Source organism: Antedon mediterranea, chromosome 9, assembly GCF_964355755.1.
Source record: "Antedon mediterranea chromosome 9, ecAntMedi1.1, whole genome shotgun sequence".
Lineage (NCBI taxonomy): Eukaryota > Metazoa > Echinodermata > Crinoidea > Comatulida > Antedonidae > Antedon > Antedon mediterranea.
Genome location: NC_092678.1, coordinates 14,069,890 through 14,087,734, shown reverse-complemented (window position 1 = coordinate 14,087,734; position 17,845 = coordinate 14,069,890). Strand labels below are relative to the sequence as shown.

The following is a 17,845-nucleotide window of genomic DNA, read 5'->3' as shown; positions in this document are numbered from 1 at the left end:
TATACTTGTTCCATGATGCTTTTAACCCTATTAAGGACAAAAACTTTTTTTATTCAATGTAAACCCCTTCAGACTTTAAATCAGTTACTTTTACAATTATGATTGAATTATCCTAAGGAAATGTATGGTAAATGTTTTAAAATCTTGTTGTCTGTTTACTAGTTGTTGATTATGTTTCATAATATTTCTTTATTTTGTATAATTATCACAATATTTGATTAGTTCATTAAGCTACAAGTTTCAAACTGCAGTCAGTTTATCACATGTGATGAGTGTATTATACCAGGTCTAGAAGATGGAGATCCTTATTGTGGATGGTGTACACTACACAAAAAGTAAATAGAGTTTCATTTTCATTAACATTTTTTTTTTTCAATCCCAATATTTTATAATTTGTATGGTCGCTGTGTCTTTTATTATTGCATTTTACAAATTGTTTCACATATTTTAGTAAAACAATAAACTATTAAATATTAGAAATTAGTTACTGTACATTCCAAATGCATCAGGCTTAATTGTTTTTTCAATCCTTTTTTATTCAAACAGTTTTTTTTTAAATCTGATTCCATATATAGGATTTGTTACATTTTTTTCAGGCTTGTAATGCTTTTTAAATAAAATCATTTTGCCATTAGCCATTAGAATTTGAGCACTGCTACTCAAGGCAGGGGCACCACAAGCCATGTCCATAAAATCGGCACTTCCACAGCCATAATTCTTTTCGAATACCTCCGATGGTGTACACTCTAGATTAGGGTGTTGCCATGATACACAGATTCATGTTACATTTGCCTTTGTCTATAATCCTACTGCATCGACCAGTTAAAATCATTTCTTTACAAACGGACACATGAATTCCGGCCCTATGTCCCAATTAAGATGGTAGAAAAAAAAAGTGGATGAACAGCTACGGTTGCAATACAACCTTTTTGAGTGTGCACCAACATGTATTGACTCTAGAGGTCATCCCAAGTAACTATTACTCCCAACATTGTGAAGCCTGGCTTGATATCTAGATCACAGTGTGTCAAGCCAGGATTTATAGGTTGTTGTGGGACCAAAACCTATTATACATACAAGTTTTTGTACAGTACACTCCAATTAAACAGATATCTTAAAATTAAAATCTGGAATATTTTTTTTTGTATTCATAGATTTCTCTAACTGTTGAGCAACTTCCTCCTTTAAACATCAACCAAAATTATAATTGTAAATTTGGTGACTTTCAATCATCTGCAATAAAAGATGCAGAAACATTGACTTGTAATTCACCGCCATCATCACATGTGCCACAGATACCAACCAGCCAAGGTGAGTTAAACATTATGCTAATATGCTTTACTTTCTGTTTTATTTTTCTTTATTTAATGTAACTGTAGCACGTGGCTGTACTAGTATTTCACACATGGTATGCATTCTCCTCTGTAGGAGGTGTATATACTATTAATAGCTCATGAGGAAATAGGTTTTAGTACACACCATGGATTACAGAAATTATGCACTCATTACTCTATATTCGCAACAAGGGGGATTCCCCCAAAGTGACCCTTGTTTCAACCTACTGATATCTTAAGCTTTGTCTACACTATCAAACTTGATTAACAAAACAAATATGGTAGTGATATGCCCAAAAATGGTAGTGATATCACATCATCATCTCCATATATGGGCATATCACATTTTTTGGGAGACGTTTGCACCAAGTATTTAAACCTATCTACCTCTGGAAAAAAAAAGTAATTAAATATTACATTTAGGTTTTTTGTAGAGATTTTTGTATTGAATTTTCAATTATTTTGTATTTACCAATGAAATGCATTTGAAATTAAGGCCTAGGCCTACACAGTAGCTAACCTTTAAATAGTTTGTTTACAGCTTCTGTAGATGTTATTTTATCAGTTCACTCATCCGTAACTGATGTTGATTTTGTTTCCACTGACTTCACATTCTTTGACTGCAGTGTCATTACTTCGTAAGTACTGACTTTTCTGACTGAATTTTTTTTATAAGCATGTGTAATAAATAAACATTTAAAATTATTTCAAATTTCATTACTTTAAATATCAAATTTTTATTGTAAACAAACATTTTCTAAAGATAATAACGAAATAAAAGGATCTGAAATTCAATTGACACATTATTTTAAGGAAATGAACATATTGTTTAGTTAGTTTCTACTGTACCAGGTTGCAATGTACATAATTTGTTATAATCTCACTGTCATCTTTACCAGGTTGCAATGTACATAATTTGTTATAATCTCAATGTCATCTTTACCAGGTTGCAATGTACATAATTTGTTATAATCTCACTGTCATCTTTACCAGGTTGCAATGTACATAATTTGTTATAATCTCACTGTCATCTTTACCAGGTTGCAATGTACATAATTTGTTATAATCTCACTGTCATCTTTACCAGGTTGCAATGTACATAATTTGTTATAATCTCACTGTCATCTTTACCAGGTTGCAATGTACATAATTTGTTATAATCTCAATGTCATCTTTACCAGGTTGCAATGTACATAATTTGTTATAATCTCACTGTCATCTTTACCAGGTTGCAATGTACATAATTTGTTATAATCTCACTGTCATCTTTACCAGGTTGCAATGTACATAATTTGTTATAATCTCACTGTCATCTTTACCAGGTTGCAATGTACATAATTTGTTATAATCTCACTGTCATCTTTACCAGGTTGCAATGTACATAATTTGTTATAATCTCACTGTCATCTTTACCAGGTTGCAATGTACATAATTTGTTATAATCTCACTGTCATCTTTACCAGGTTGCAATGTACATAATTTGTTATAATCTCACTGTCATCTTTACCAGGTTGCAATGTACATAATTTGTTATAATCTCAATGTCATCTTTACCAGGTTGCAATGTACATAATTTGTTATAATCTCACTGTCATCTTTACCAGGTTGCAATGTACATAATTTGTTATAATCTCACTGTCATCTTTACCAGGTTGCAATGTACATAATTTGTTATAATCTCACTGTCATCTTTACCAGGTTGCAATGTACATAATTTGTTATAATCTCAATGTCATCTTTACCAGGTTGCAATGTACATAATTTGTTATAATCTCACTGTCATCTTTACCAGGTTGCAATGTACATAATTTGTTATAATCTCACTGTCATCTTTACCAGGTTGCAATGTACATAATTTGTTATAATCTCACTGTCATCTTTACCAGGTTGCAATGTACATAATTTGTTATAATCTCACTGTCATCTTTACCAGGTTGCAATGTACATAATTTGTTATAATCTCACTGTCATCTTTACCAGGTTGCAATGTACATAATTTGTTATAATCTCACTGTCATCTTTACCAGGTTGCAATGTACATAATTTGTTATAATCTCACTGTCATCTTTACCAGGTTGCAATGTACATAATTTGTTATAATCTCACTGTCATCTTTAAGTACATAAGGAAATCAAATACAATATTGATAGTATTGTTGTAATGGGACAGTTATAATTGTGTAACACGTACAAACATTTACAATGCATATGAGAGTGGTTCCTTCAAATTGATTTTATATTGGAACCAGGATAGCAAATATTGATAGCTGTGAGGGAATGAATAAACACAGTTAAAAAACCAATGTGTCAACACTGAATCATCATTGTTATACTTCCCTATTTGTAATCAGATAGATAGTTCAGCCAAATTAACCAATATATCTTCCTTTCAAGACAATCAACTCATCAGTTACGTGTTTATTGTAGATTAAATAACACCTTTTTTATTTATCTTTGTAGTAATGTAATTTAAGTATTTTTTGAAATTCAAATATTATCAATCAGACTCTTGGGTTGGGTTGTTCCAAAGTCTTCAGAGATCAGAAAAAAATAAATATCTGGCTTTTTAAAAGCATGGCAATGTCTTAGAGCACACTAAGGTTTTTCCACAATTATCAAGAACTTTTGGATTCTTAAGCACATTGTGATTTTGACAGCTTAGTTTCTAATTTTGACTGATAGGAAAGTTGACTGTATTTGCATGTCATAAATCATAAACTACTTGGTGTACATGAAGGAATTTAGTTTAGATTTTAAGAGAAAACTGTTTATAATTTAAAACATAACTACTATTGAGTGATACTCTCACGGTGTTAAAAACAGTTACTGTTAGTGTTTTGATAATTGAACTAGATTCAAAAGATTCATTTGATTATTATTATTGAATTAAGTTAAGTTATTATATGTGTTATTTTGAGTAGATAGTAGTTAGCCTATTAAATGTATAGGTTTGTAAGGATAATTGCTTTCCTGAATGATCTTTAACCTTCACAGAACATTTAACAAGAAGTCGAAAAAGCATGTGGACATGTCCAATATAAGCTTACAGTTACCTGGAACCATAACATTCCCTCAACCCTAATAAATTCCACAGTGTAATTGTATGCAATGTTAATCGAACCATTTGACAGCATTTGCTTGACTTGCCTGTGCAGTCAAGCATGCTTTAATGCCATTCATTCACATACTTAATTAATCAGGTTATTTAATCAACAATACAAAATACATCAATGTTTGCTTCTTGGTATTAACTTGTCAGCCTCTGACTTGCTGTTACGGAAACCAGAACTGTAAACCTTCTCTATTATATCATCAAGGATTTGATTCTGTTGTTAAAGTTTTCTGTATTGTTTATTGAATTTTATTTCAACAATAACTTTACCTAAATTTAGCCTATTATTTTTGTAACACAAAAGGTTATTTTGAGTCAAAGGGAAGTTCGTGTTAAAATGTGTTCATACCGTTTTACCAATACTGTACTTTTGTTCAATATAACAAACTAATACTAATGCTCTCTCAAATCTGTACTCAGTGAGTTAATCTGCTGTTAAATGTACTGTAACAGACCTAAGTGTATCCACCAATTTCATTCATTTCGTACCATGTGCTGTGATTAATTTTCTCCCATTGTTCAAAATAATATTAACAATATCAAAATATTATACAGTAGACCCCCTTATTAGGGGACACTATTGGGACCTAAACAAATTCTCCTTATGAAAAAAAAATATGCAAAAACAAAAAAAAATGAATGAATTGGCTCTTGAAATTGAGAATTTAAACTTTAGCAAACTGTGATGCGTTTGCACTGGTCATTACCTTAACAAATTACTGTATACATTTGTGCTCAGAATTGTGAAATATACAATAGATCATTATGTTAATTCAGTGATTTTTTTAGGCCCAGTCTAGGTGTTCCTTTTGTAAGGGTTGGCCGCAGTGTTAAAATATAGTCCTCCTCGTTTGGCAGTAAAGTGTCCCCTGAGGAGTAGAAAAATGATAGTATATGATTTAATAATTATCTTTAACAACATCTTTATATCATTGGCATTGACATTACATAAGATAATGATTGGCACTTTGTCATTTGTTGTGCAAAATAAGTAAATGGTGTTTTACTTTTTAACAATGTTATTTTGTTTTTATTTTCAATACTGTAGCTGTTCTGGATGTGTTTTAAGTTTTACTTGTGATTGGTGTGTCTACGACAATAAATGTACCCATAATGCATCAACATTGTGCACAGCAGACAAAATTATTTTGAAAGGAAACGTAAGTAATTATGACTTTTTTTTCTTTTTTGTGCTATATAATCAAATGGAACTTGTATTGCTCAAATAAGCACTTTTTGAGACAACATGGTTAGGCTAATTGTATTTGGAAGGGGTTGGTAAGGTGCGAATGGGTTGCTCAGTTTATAGTATGCCGCTTATAGAAATTATATTATGAGGTGGCATGCCTTGTGTCCTTAGGCAAGATACTTTAGGGTATGTTTAGACTCACAGAGTTACGGTGGAGTTATCTATGCAAGGCGTACGGTAATCTGTGGCGTTAAAAGCCAAGGTGTTCAGACACAACGATCAACATTCCAATGCCTTGCGTTTAAAACACTCTGATCAGGTCAAAACAGATTGAATTATAATATATTCATGACAATGCATGAAAGTTTACATCGTTAAATTGGTTTTTGTTATTTGTATTTATATAATGTTACATATACTTATTTGTTCTTACTACTTGTAGAATTGCATTTTAATTCAAAATAAGTTAAAGCATAATTATTACACGGAAAATGTTCTGATTAATTGATTTATTTTAGGCAAATATCATATCACTGACACCAACTTTACTGTTCTTTAAACTTGGAAACCTAAAATACATTTGACATAGCTATTTCGCTGTTGTATACTAGGGTACAGGTATGTAGTTGCTGTCTGCTAATCGTGGTCGTTTCTTTTCATTGGTTAGGGTTAAAATCACTGATGCATCACTGGATTAGCGTTATTAAATCTACCCTCTCCAGCCAAAGTTAATAACGCCACTGGCGCGGAGTAACAGCTTCCTAACGCTAATCCGCGGCCTGGTTCAAACACAAAAATATGTACGCCGCTTACATAACTCCATCGTAACTCCGTGAGTCTGAACATACCCTTAATCTATGCAGATGGAACATTAGGTGCCGTGCCAGATAAAGAACTTGTAAGAATAATGGTGTATTCTTAATATATTTTAGTGATCTTTGTCAGTAATTTACAGTAGTTACCACGGTTCGTATTAACAGTTTCCATTAGATCATCTACAGTTATCGGTGAGAAGAACAAACAGAAAATTATCTATTTTTGTAATTATGGCATTCAAAATGTTTAACGACATTATTGTTATAATATCACTTATAAGCTATTGTTTTAATATGTAGGCAGCATCACCACCAAATGGTTTTCAAGGTCAAGGGTCATGTCCACAAATTTATCAACCAGATGAGGAACTTATTCATGCACAATTACAGAAAGAAGTCATAATACCAATTAGGAATTTACCAAATGCAACAAAGGTAAACATTTTAAGTTAATGATTTTATAGAGAAATTCATTATTTATTTTAGGCCATCGGGTGAAAATCCTATCGTTCAATCCCGTTCCAGTCTCATTAGCCTAAAAAAACTCTACATGATAATTATGTTAATAATATTTTAAAAGTAATAAGTTTTAACACAAAGTTTCACCTAAAAAACGTATCATATAACAAGGAAATCACATTTCAACGTCAGTATTTGAAAATTTTTTTACATTGTGTTGACCCATGACCTTTTCCACACGAGAAACTCCTTTAGCCAAAAAAATTTTTTTTTTCATTAAGGTTTTATTATTCATTAAATAAAATATTTATTCACAAAAACTACATTGAATAAGTTCAGTGATATTTAGTATATTAATTAAATAACAGGAAACTTGATAATAAAACAGTATTATCGTAATTTTAGTACAACAATTGTTAACGATTTGGTGAATATGGACGCGTGACATGAACTGTGCACAAACAACAACATGGCTTCGATTGATGAAAGCCACGTGTGTGATCTTCAAATAAAATGTTGTTTTCACCATGAAAACATTACTGATAAAACGGCATTCCCAATTACGGAAGTTCGATTTTATAAGGTTGTTGCTTGTACCAAGTTATGGGTAAACTTAGATGGTACCTGTAAAGATATTGCTAATAAACTAGTATCTGAGCTAGATATTCTTAATGCGTCATATGAAGACATAATAACAAAGCATCCATATTTTGAATTTCATCACCATTGTTATCGTAAATATATCAACACAAGAACGATAGAATTGGTAAGTTTAACACATTCACTAGCCTAGGTTTATTTCCTTTAGTGCCACCATTCAAACCAAAATATATAAAATTAGGCCAACAGAAGAATCCCCTCCTCCTACCTTTCCAAAATAAGGTCCTTTATCTAGTCCTAGCTAGGGCTTGGCCCTGACAGTGACTCGAACAGTGAAAGTAACTAGACTTAAAATTAGAAGTAGGCCAACAAATAGATATAATATACAACTGTGCAGTGGTAGTAAACTGAGAAACTCTACATATGCCAGTTAACAAAATTATTCTTAATTTTTCATTCAGGCTGAAAATCGTGTGTCAAAAAAACGAAAAATGGAAAGTTCCAAGCCAACTGACCTTGCTTTACTATAGTAAGATACAAACTGTACTGACCTTGATACAAAAGCTCAGTGTATTAAATTATTATACAAAACAATGTGACAATGTTGGGCTTTAAGAATTGGAAGTAAAATCAATTGACTCCTTCATACTTAAAGCACCATATTCCATGTAATGATAATGTTTAAAATGCTTATTTTTGCAGAGGTGGTCAAAACATCAGAGTGACCGGAACAAATTTCCAATATGTACAGAAAGCAACGATGTTGTTAAATATCGTATCAGCTGAAAATGTAAGCTTTAGATACATATACATTTCTAATATAATAAATTTCAACAGAAAGAGAGGTTTTCCTTAGAAGTCAACAATGTTTACATCCATATCATTCATCCATAAGAATATATCCATAATCCATCCATAAAATCTGAGTGCTTTAAAGCTTGGTTGCCACTAGAGACGCAACTCAAGGATGTAGACCCAACGCAAGCTAGTTGACCAATGAAAAGTAACAGTTGGAATAATCAATCGCTTGTGATTGGTCAAATCACTTATGTTACATGCGTCCTTGTGCATCTCTAGTAGTAACCAAGCATAAGTCCTTCTCTGATGTAATTGTACTCAATGCTCAGTACATTAAATCAACTCCAAAAGCATCTGATTATCAAGTAAAGATAATTTTAAGATCATGTTTTTGTTTTCCAACATTAACACTCTGTTTTCTCTTCTGTCTTATTTACACAATATAGGCCTTTTGTGTATTTATTTTGATTATAATTGTTACTAAGTAGAATTGTTTTGTCAGATTTAAGCAAAGTATATGACTTTATGAAAATTAATTAATTATTTTGAAAATTCCTTGTAAATTGTTCTTTAATTAATAAATAAAGAAATGATGTGTTGTTTTTTCAGAACTGTATAATTCTGTCAAATGAAGAGATGGATTGTGAAAGTCCACCAGCTGATCTCTCCACATCAGGTTGACCTTTTCATTGATGGTTTCGTTCCTGCATTGAGTGGTGATTTTGGATTCTCAGTTTACCCTAATCCAATATATTATCCCTTTGATAATATTTCTTTTTATGGAGAGACTGTAGTTGATGGAATATACAGATATGACAAAGATATTGATGAATTTATAAAGTTGATGGTAAATACTGTATATAGTTTTATTTCTTCAGCAGTGTATTGCGTAAAAGCATTAAATCAACTCTACTTAACACAATGGAAGGATGTAATTGACAACGCAAGCAATTTGACTATTATCATGATGCAATGGTTGATCCATCAGTCGTGTCATGAATAGTCAAGTTACTTGTGTTGTGCTTACATCATGCAATGCGTGCTCAGGAGCAACCAAACTTAGTTTCTACTGCTGCACAAAATATTTACACAAATCTCATAATTTTTATAATTATTTAGTTAGTTAGTTTTTGTTCAGTGTAAAGTGTATTATTGAGCTACATTTATTTTAAAATTTGAAAAAGAACTTTTTAAATCCTTAATCAGTTATTTACTGATTGTGATTTATTATTATTAGGGTTCTGACATCAACCTTGCTAGTGACATTGAGGATGTTGAAGTCTTCATAGGAAGGGTTAAATGCACTGTAAATTCAATAACACGTACAGTAGTTATTGTTGAAGTACCAGACAAGGAACCTAATCCAGTAGATGGTGAAGATCATCCTATAGTTAAGGTACATGTATTGCAAATGTTTGTGGTCACCAGATCACAAGAATCATAATCTAATTATTACTCATTTTAAAAGTAACCTCTAAGACAGCATGGTACAGAAAAGGACATTTTATAATATTATTATATAGAATTTTTAGTTCAATTAAAAGCCAAGTGAGGTAACCTCTCATTTCAAAATAAAATACTCTGCTCCTGATTTTGCCAAATCTTCTGCAATTGACATATCTTTTATCACAAATAATGGCTTTTATAACACCTATGATTGTACTCTTGGTACCCGTTAAATGGGAGCAGTCAATCTTTCAACCATCAACTCATAAACATTCATTATGTGTATAATATCCAAATTAATGATAGTTTTTTTTTAATGCTATTCCACAATAACCAAGAATTTATGTTTTTAAATGCTTTTTAGAATGTTTTTATCTATTTTTTTAAACTACTGCAAAATATAAAAGTTCAAAATATTATTTTACAAAAAACAAAATAATGGTGTATAGTATTATAATTCAATTTTTTTTCTTTTCAGATTCAACATGGTAACATTAATGTGACGTTTGGGCCCATCGAATATTCTTCCAACATTCAAGTAGAAATAATTATTGTAATTTGTTCAGTAATAGGTGTTGCAATACTTCTTTTCTTTATCATTCTTCTGATCCATAGAAGAAGGATTAAACAATATGACAAAGAAAACAAAAAAGCTTATGTTGAAATGAATGAGTGAATCATTAATTCAAGCATAACTTGACCTTATTTGGGCATAACACTGACCAAATTGAAGGTTACCATTATAATTTAATTTACCATAATTAGTACTTTTAAACTGGTATAATGTCATTCATTCTCATAAGTATGTCCCAATATTTCAATTATGTACACAAAATTCCCATCTTTTTTTTTTATTGCCAAAGTACTCAGCATTCTGTTGTGTCTTTAGTGGATGAAACTTACTGGCCAGAATATACAACCTTTACAACTGCCTCTTATTACATGTACACCTGGCTGTACTCTACAATCCTTAGGCCAACAATTTCATTTGCACCGTGAAACCCAACCCTGCCCGGTTTGATGGTCCTAACCAACTCAACAGTTGCAAATTGTAAGCAATGATGACTTCATATAGCTTTGTCATGCAACCTCAATAAAAAAAAGTATTTTTCTCAAAATACAAACACAATCATATTGAATGAAGTATAGAAATGTGAATATTTTGTAAAGAACATTATAACATAGTGTAGAATATTTGGTTAAATATTTAGTAAACACAAACTTATCATTTTTATTTATTTTTGTAATAGCATTCGCTGATTTAACTGTTTACTTGACTGATTTGACGGCAGAAGATTTTCAAGGGATTGTAATGCCTTTTGTTACTCACAAACAATATGTCTGTAACATGATGTTCAATGGCTTTGAACATTCCAGATTCACAAAACAAAGTAAGTTTGTTTGTTTATTTTCTCCACTCATATTATATCATATCACAGGCTTTGTGTCTTTAAAATTGCTAGTGTGCTACACATTGTACTCCTCAGTACATAGTGTGCTATAGGTTTGCTGTTGCTGTTCATGTGTAAAAGTTTACCAAACGTGCAGTAAATGGCACGACTCCAGGGCATTTTTTGGAGTGTATTAGGCAAGCACTCCCAAGCCTGATATTATGAAGTGATAATTAGAAAGAGTTAAAACAACTATGAACGAAAAAACTTACTTTCTTACTTACACTTTACTCACACACAGTGTGCGTCGGACACTTTGTGAGGAATCGGCCACATGTGCTGTTGAGGAAAGTATCTATCATGCGTGTCATTTTCCTCCGAACGTAAGCTAACAGCTTACTGAAAAATGTTGTCATTTATTATAGTATGTCAGCACGTGCCCTATAGCATAGTAAGTAATTATCCAAAGAGAAAACCGAATGCTGAAGGCGTTTAGTATGCGTCCGATAGAACGCGATCACAGTTTGTGACAATTTTTGTTGTGAGCAAAGTGTTGTTCGTGCCAGTTGGCTCAGCCGATAGCTACAGTGTGTGCCGGGCTTAAGATCAGGTACAGAGACATGCATATTTGTTGGCATTTATTTACAGGTTGTTATTAAACCAGCATTCTGTCACTAATTTATTAAAGTTTGTAACACTGCTTAAATGTATAAATATGTTTGAATGAACTTAATTAATTAAGTTATATTTTTTTTCAATTTGTCAGGCTGAGTTAACCAACAAAGCCTCATCTATCTAATCTAGAGTGTATGAATTTATCACCATAGATACACAGGTCAAGAGGTCAGGTCAGAGACATTTATAGATGAAACATCTAATTACAGCAAAAAAGGTTAGTTTATTTTAATATAATTTGGTTTATATTTCAAGGAAGTACAACATCGTCAGCATAATTCTAGCCATAGGCAAAGTCCTCTCCTGCTCTCATTCTCTTCAAGATATTCCCGCAAATACTGCCATATCATCTCTTTATCTTGTCTTTGTGCATGTTTTAGTCCATTCCGTGAAACGTTCTGTTGTTCGTTCTGTTGAGGTGTCCATCTCCATCATTTTTTATACTTGTTCCATGATGCTTTTAACCCTATTAAGGACAAACACTTTTTTTATTCAATGTAAACCCCTTCAGACTTTAAATCAGTTACTTTTACAATTATGATTGAATTATCCTAAGGAAATGTATGGTAAATGTTTTAAAATCGTGTTGTCTGTTTACTAGTTGTTGATTATGTTTCATAATATTTCTTTATTTTGTATAATTATCACAATATTTGATTAGTTGATTAAGCTACAAGTTTCAAACTGCAGTCAGTTTATCACATGTGATGAGTGTATTATACCAGGTCTAGAAGATGGAATTGTGGATGGTGTACACTACACAAAAAGTAAGTAGAGTTTCATTTTCATTAACATTTTTTTTTTCAATCCCAATATTTTATAATTTGTATAGTCGCTGTGTCTTTTATTATTGCATTTTACAAATTGTTTCACATATTTTAGTAAAACAATAAACTATTAAATGTTATAAATTAGTTACTGTACATTCCAAATGCATCAGGCTTAATTGTTTTTTCAATCCTTTTTTATTCAAACAGTTTTTTTTTAAATCTGAATCCATATATAGGATTTAAATGTTCATAGTCCTTCATGGCACTTAATTATGATTGCTTGTCATTTTTTAGATGTACCAGATATAATGAATGCCAACAGTCTCCTTGGTTGCCAAGCAACAATGCACAGTGTGTAGAGATTACAAGTGTTGAACCACCTTTTATTCCTCAAACTTTTGAAAATATCAGTGTGAGTTGTGAAGAACAATTTGTTACATTTGTTTTTTCCAGGCTTGTAATGCTTTTTAAATAAAATTATTTTGCCATTAGCCATTAGAATTTGAGCACTGCTACTCAAGGCAGGGGCACCACAAGCCATGTCCATAAAATCGGCACTCCACAGCCATAATTCTTTTCGAATATGGATTCAAACCTCCGAGGGTGTACACTCTAGGGTGTTGCCATGATGCACAGATTCATGTTACATTTGCCTTTGTCTATAATCCTACTGCATCGACCAGTTAAAATCATTTCTTTACAAACGGACACATGAATTCCGGCCCTATGTCCCAATTAAGATGGTAGAAAAAAAAAGTGGATGAACAGCTACGGTTGCAATACAACCTTTTTGAGTGTGCACCAACATGTATTGACTCTAGAGGTCATCCCAAGTAACTATTACTCCCAACATTGTGAAGCCTGGCTTGATATCTAGATCAGTGTGTCAAGCCAGGATTTATAGGTTGTTGTGGGACCAAAACCTATTATATACAAGTTTTTGTACAGTACACTCCAATTAAACAGATATCTTAAAATTAAATCTGGAATATTTTTTTTTGTATTCATAGATTTCTCTAACTGTTGAGCAACTTCCTCCTTTAAACATCAACCAAAATTATAATTGTAAATTTGGTGACTTTCAATCATCTGCAATAAAAGATGCAGAAACATTGACTTGTAATTCACCGCCATCATCACATGTGCCACAGATACCAACCAGCCAAGGTGAGTTAAACATTATGCTAATATGCTTTACTTTCTGTTTTATTTTTCTTTATTTAATGTAACTGTAGCACGTGGCTGTACTAGTATTTCACACATGGTATGCATTCTCCTCTGTAGGAGGTGTATAACTATTAATAGCTCATGAGGAAATAGGTTTTAGTACACACCATGGATTACAGAAATTATGCACTCACTACTCTACATTCGCAACAAGGGGATTCCCCCAAAGTGACCCTTGTTTCAACCTACTGATATCTTAAGCTTTGTCTACACTATCAAACTTGAATAACAAAACAAATATGGTAGTGATATGCCCAAAAATGGTAGTGATATCACATCATCGTCTCTATATATGGGCATATCACATTTTTTGGGAGACGTTTGCACCAAGTATTTAAACCTATCTACCTCTGGAAAAAAAAGTAATTAAATATTACATTTAGGATTTTTGTAGAGATTTTTGTATTTAATTTTCAATTATTTTGTATTACCAATGAAATGCATTTGAAATTAAGGCCTAGTCCTACACAGTAGCTAACCTTTAAATAATTTGTTTACAGCTTCTGTAGATGTTATTTTATCAGTTCACTCATCCGTAACTCATGTTGATTTTGTTTCCACTGACTTCACATTCTTTGACTGCAGTGCCATTACTTTGTAAGTACTGACTTTTCTGACTGAATTTTTTTTATAAGCATGTGTAATAAATAAACATTTAAAATTATTTCAAATTTCATTACTTTAAATATCAAATTTTTATTGTAAACAAACATTTTCTAAAGATAATAACGAAATAAAAGGATCTGAAATTCAATTGACACATTATTTTAAGGAAATGAACATATTGTTTAGTTAGTTTCTACTGTACCAGGTTGCAATGTACATAATTTGTTATAATCTCACTGTCATCTTTACCAGGTTGCAATGTACATAATTTGTTATAATCTCACTGTCATCTTTACCAGGTTGCAATGTACATAATTTGTTATAATCTCACTGTCATCTTTACCAGGTTGCAATGTACATAAGTTGTTATAATCTCACTGTCATCTTTACCAGGTTGCAATGTACATAATTTGTTATAATCTCACTGTCATCTTTACCAGGTTGCAATGTACATAAGTTGTTATAATCTCACTGTCATCTTTACCAGGTTGCAATGTACATAATTTGTTATAATCTCAATGTCATCTTTACCAGGTTGCAATGTACATAATTTGTTATAATCTCACTGTCATCTTTACCAGGTTGCAATGTACATAATTTGTTATAATCTCACTGTCATCTTTACCAGGTTGCAATGTACATAATTTGTTATAATCTCACTGTCATCTTTACCAGGTTGCAATGTACATAATTTGTTGTAATCTCACTGTCATCTTTAACACATTGACTGCCAAGGCATTTTCCGTAATTTCTGTCCCAGTGCCAAGTCCCGTTTACATATTAAATTACAGTTTGAAAGTGTAACATCTGGTCACAGACTATCATGATGTCATTCAAAATACGATGGCGGGAAAAACCGTTGAGACGTATAAATACGTCACTGGCAATGGTCCAAAAATTTTATTGACTTTGCCAGGAACGTAAATATACGTCGGGGATTTTCCGCGCTAAAATCGGTCAAACCTATCATCGAGAGATAAAAACAGTAAACCACACTGAATCATTTCATCCTTTATTATTTTTATTTACTATTAGCGCAATTTATGACATGTTTGAGATGATTATATTGAGTGTGAGGGCGCCATCGTATCAACCATATTCAATGCATGAGGGAATAAACACAAACAAACATATGATATTTATTTTTAGATTATCGTTTACGTACATCATTCATAAACTGCCATGCGATAATTCCTGTTCCAATCACCACTGCCAGCGATTCTACATACAATACAAAAGTGCTACGATTTTGACGTAGTATTACGTCTTGGCAAGTAGCGACACGCAATTTTTGACGTATAAATACGCCGTGGCAGTGAACGTGTTAAGTACATAAGGAAATCAAATACAATATTGATAGTATTGTTGTAATGGGACAGTTATAATTGTGTAACACGTTACTGTACAAACATTTACAATGCATATGAGAGTGGTTCCTTCAAATTGATTTTATATTGGAACCAGGATAGCAAATATTGATAGCTGTGAGGGAATGAATAAACACAGTTAAAAAACCAATGTGTCAACACTGAATCATCATTGTTATACTTCCCTATTTGTAATCAGATAGATAGTTCAGCCAAATTAACCAATATATCTTCCTTTCAAGACAATCAACTCATCAGTTACGTGTTTATTGTAGATTAAATAACACCTTTTTTATTTATCTTTGTTGTAATGTAATTTAAGTATTTTTTAAAAATTCAAATATTATCAATCAAACTCTTGGGTTGGGTTGTTCCAAAGTCTTCAGAGATCAGAAAAAAATAAATATCTGGCTTTTTAAAAGCATGGCAATGTCTTAGAGCACACTAAGGTTTTTCCACAATTATCAAGAACTTTTGGATTCTTAAGCACATTGTGATTTTGACAGCTTAGTTTCTAATTTTGACTGACAGGAAAGTTGACTGTATTTGCATGTCATAAATCATAAACTACTTGGTGTACATGAAGGAATTTAGTTTAGATTGTAAGAGAAAACTGTTTATAATTTAAAACATAACTATTGAGAGTGATACTCTCACTGTGTTAAAAACAGTTACTGTTAGTGTTTTGATAATTGAACTAGATTCAAATGATTCATTTGATTATTATTATTATTGAATTAAGTTAAGTTATTATATGTGTTATTTTGAGTAGATAGTAGTTAGCCTATTAAATGTATAGGTTTGTAAGGAAAATGCTTTCCTGAATGATCTTTAACCTTCACAGAACATTTAACAAGAAGTCGAAAAAGCATGTGGACATGTCCAATATAAGCTTACAGTTACCTGGAACCATAACATTCCCTCAACCCTAATAAATTCCACAGTATAATTGTATGCAATGTTAATCGAACCATTTGACAGCATTTGCTTGACTTGCCTGTGCAGTCAAGCATGCTTTAATGCCATTCATTCACATACTTAATTAATCAGGTTATTTAATCAACGATACAAAATACATCAATCTTTGCTTCTTGGTATTAACTTGTCAGCCTCTGACTTGCTGTTACGGAAACCAGAACTGTAAACCTTCTCTATTAAGTATTATATCATCAAGGATTTGATTCTGTTGTTAAAGTTTTCTGTATTGTTTATTGAATTTTATTTCAACAATAACTTTACCTAAATTTAGCCTATTATTTTTGTAACACAAAAGGTTATTTTGAGTCAAAGGGAAGTTGGCGTGGGAAAATGTGTTCATACCGTTTTACCAATACTGTACTTTTGTTCAATATAACAAACTAATACTAATGCTCTCTCAAATCTGAACTCAGTGAGTTATTCTGCTGTTAAATGTACTGTAACAGACCTAAGTGTATCCACCAATTTCATTCATTTTGTACCATGTGCTGTGATTAATTTTCTCCCATTGTTCAAAATAATATTAACAATATCAAAATATTATACAGTAGACCCCCTTATTAGGGGACACTATTGGGACCTAAAAAAATTCTCCTTATGAAAAAAAAAATATGCAAAAAAAAAAAAAAAATTAATGAATTGGCTCTTGAAATTGAGAATTTAAACTTTAGCAAACTGTGATGCGTTTGCACTGGTTATTACCTTAACAAATTACTGTATACATTTGTGCTCAGAATTGTGAAATATACAATAGATCATTATGTTAATTCAGTGATTTTTTTAGGCCCAGTGTAGGTGTTCCTTTTGTAAGGGTTGGCCGCAGTGTTAAAATATAGTCCTCCTCGTTTGGCAGTAAAGTGTCCCCTGAGGAGTAGAAAAATGATAGTATATGATTTAATAATTATCTTTAACAACATCTTTATATTGTTGGCATTGACATTACATAAGATAATGATTGGCACTTTGTCATTTGTTGTGCAAAATAAGTAAATGGTGTTTTACTTTTTAACAATGTTATTTTGTTTTTATTTTCAATACTGTAGCTGTTCTGGATGTGTTTTAAGTTTTACTTGTGATTG

The 17,845-nt window shown here is 31.8% G+C and overlaps 1 protein-coding gene across 1 annotated transcript; it reads left to right on the top strand.

Annotated features, from left to right (window-relative positions):
• Positions 1 to 295: 295 nt before the first annotated feature.
• LOC140058198 (plexin-B-like) lies at positions 296 to 14,380 on the top strand. Its single transcript, XM_072103763.1, has 16 exons — positions 296 to 319; positions 1,155 to 1,311; positions 1,876 to 1,972; positions 5,494 to 5,605; positions 6,750 to 6,884; positions 7,970 to 8,037; positions 8,211 to 8,298; positions 8,916 to 9,153; positions 9,544 to 9,702; positions 10,231 to 10,305; positions 11,003 to 11,143; positions 11,910 to 12,035; positions 12,480 to 12,585; positions 12,883 to 13,000; positions 13,599 to 13,755; positions 14,316 to 14,380. Coding segments are annotated over exons 1-7 (594 nt in total). The 3' UTR covers positions 8,212 to 8,298; positions 8,916 to 9,153; positions 9,544 to 9,702; positions 10,231 to 10,305; positions 11,003 to 11,143; positions 11,910 to 12,035; positions 12,480 to 12,585; positions 12,883 to 13,000; positions 13,599 to 13,755; positions 14,316 to 14,380.
• Positions 14,381 to 17,845: the final 3,465 nt, after the last annotated feature.

Bases quoted from the DNA above. Each gene is read 5' to 3' on its own strand.
- LOC140058198 (XM_072103763.1), top strand. From the start codon at position 296: ATGGAGATCCTTATTGTGGATGGT. The intron at 1,312-1,875 runs GTGAGTTAAACA...GTTTGTTTACAG, and splicing joins ACAGATACCAACCAGCCAAG to CTTCTGTAGATGTTATTTTA. The intron at 5,606-6,749 runs GTAAGTAATTAT...TTTAATATGTAG, and splicing joins AAATTATTTTGAAAGGAAAC to GCAGCATCACCACCAAATGG.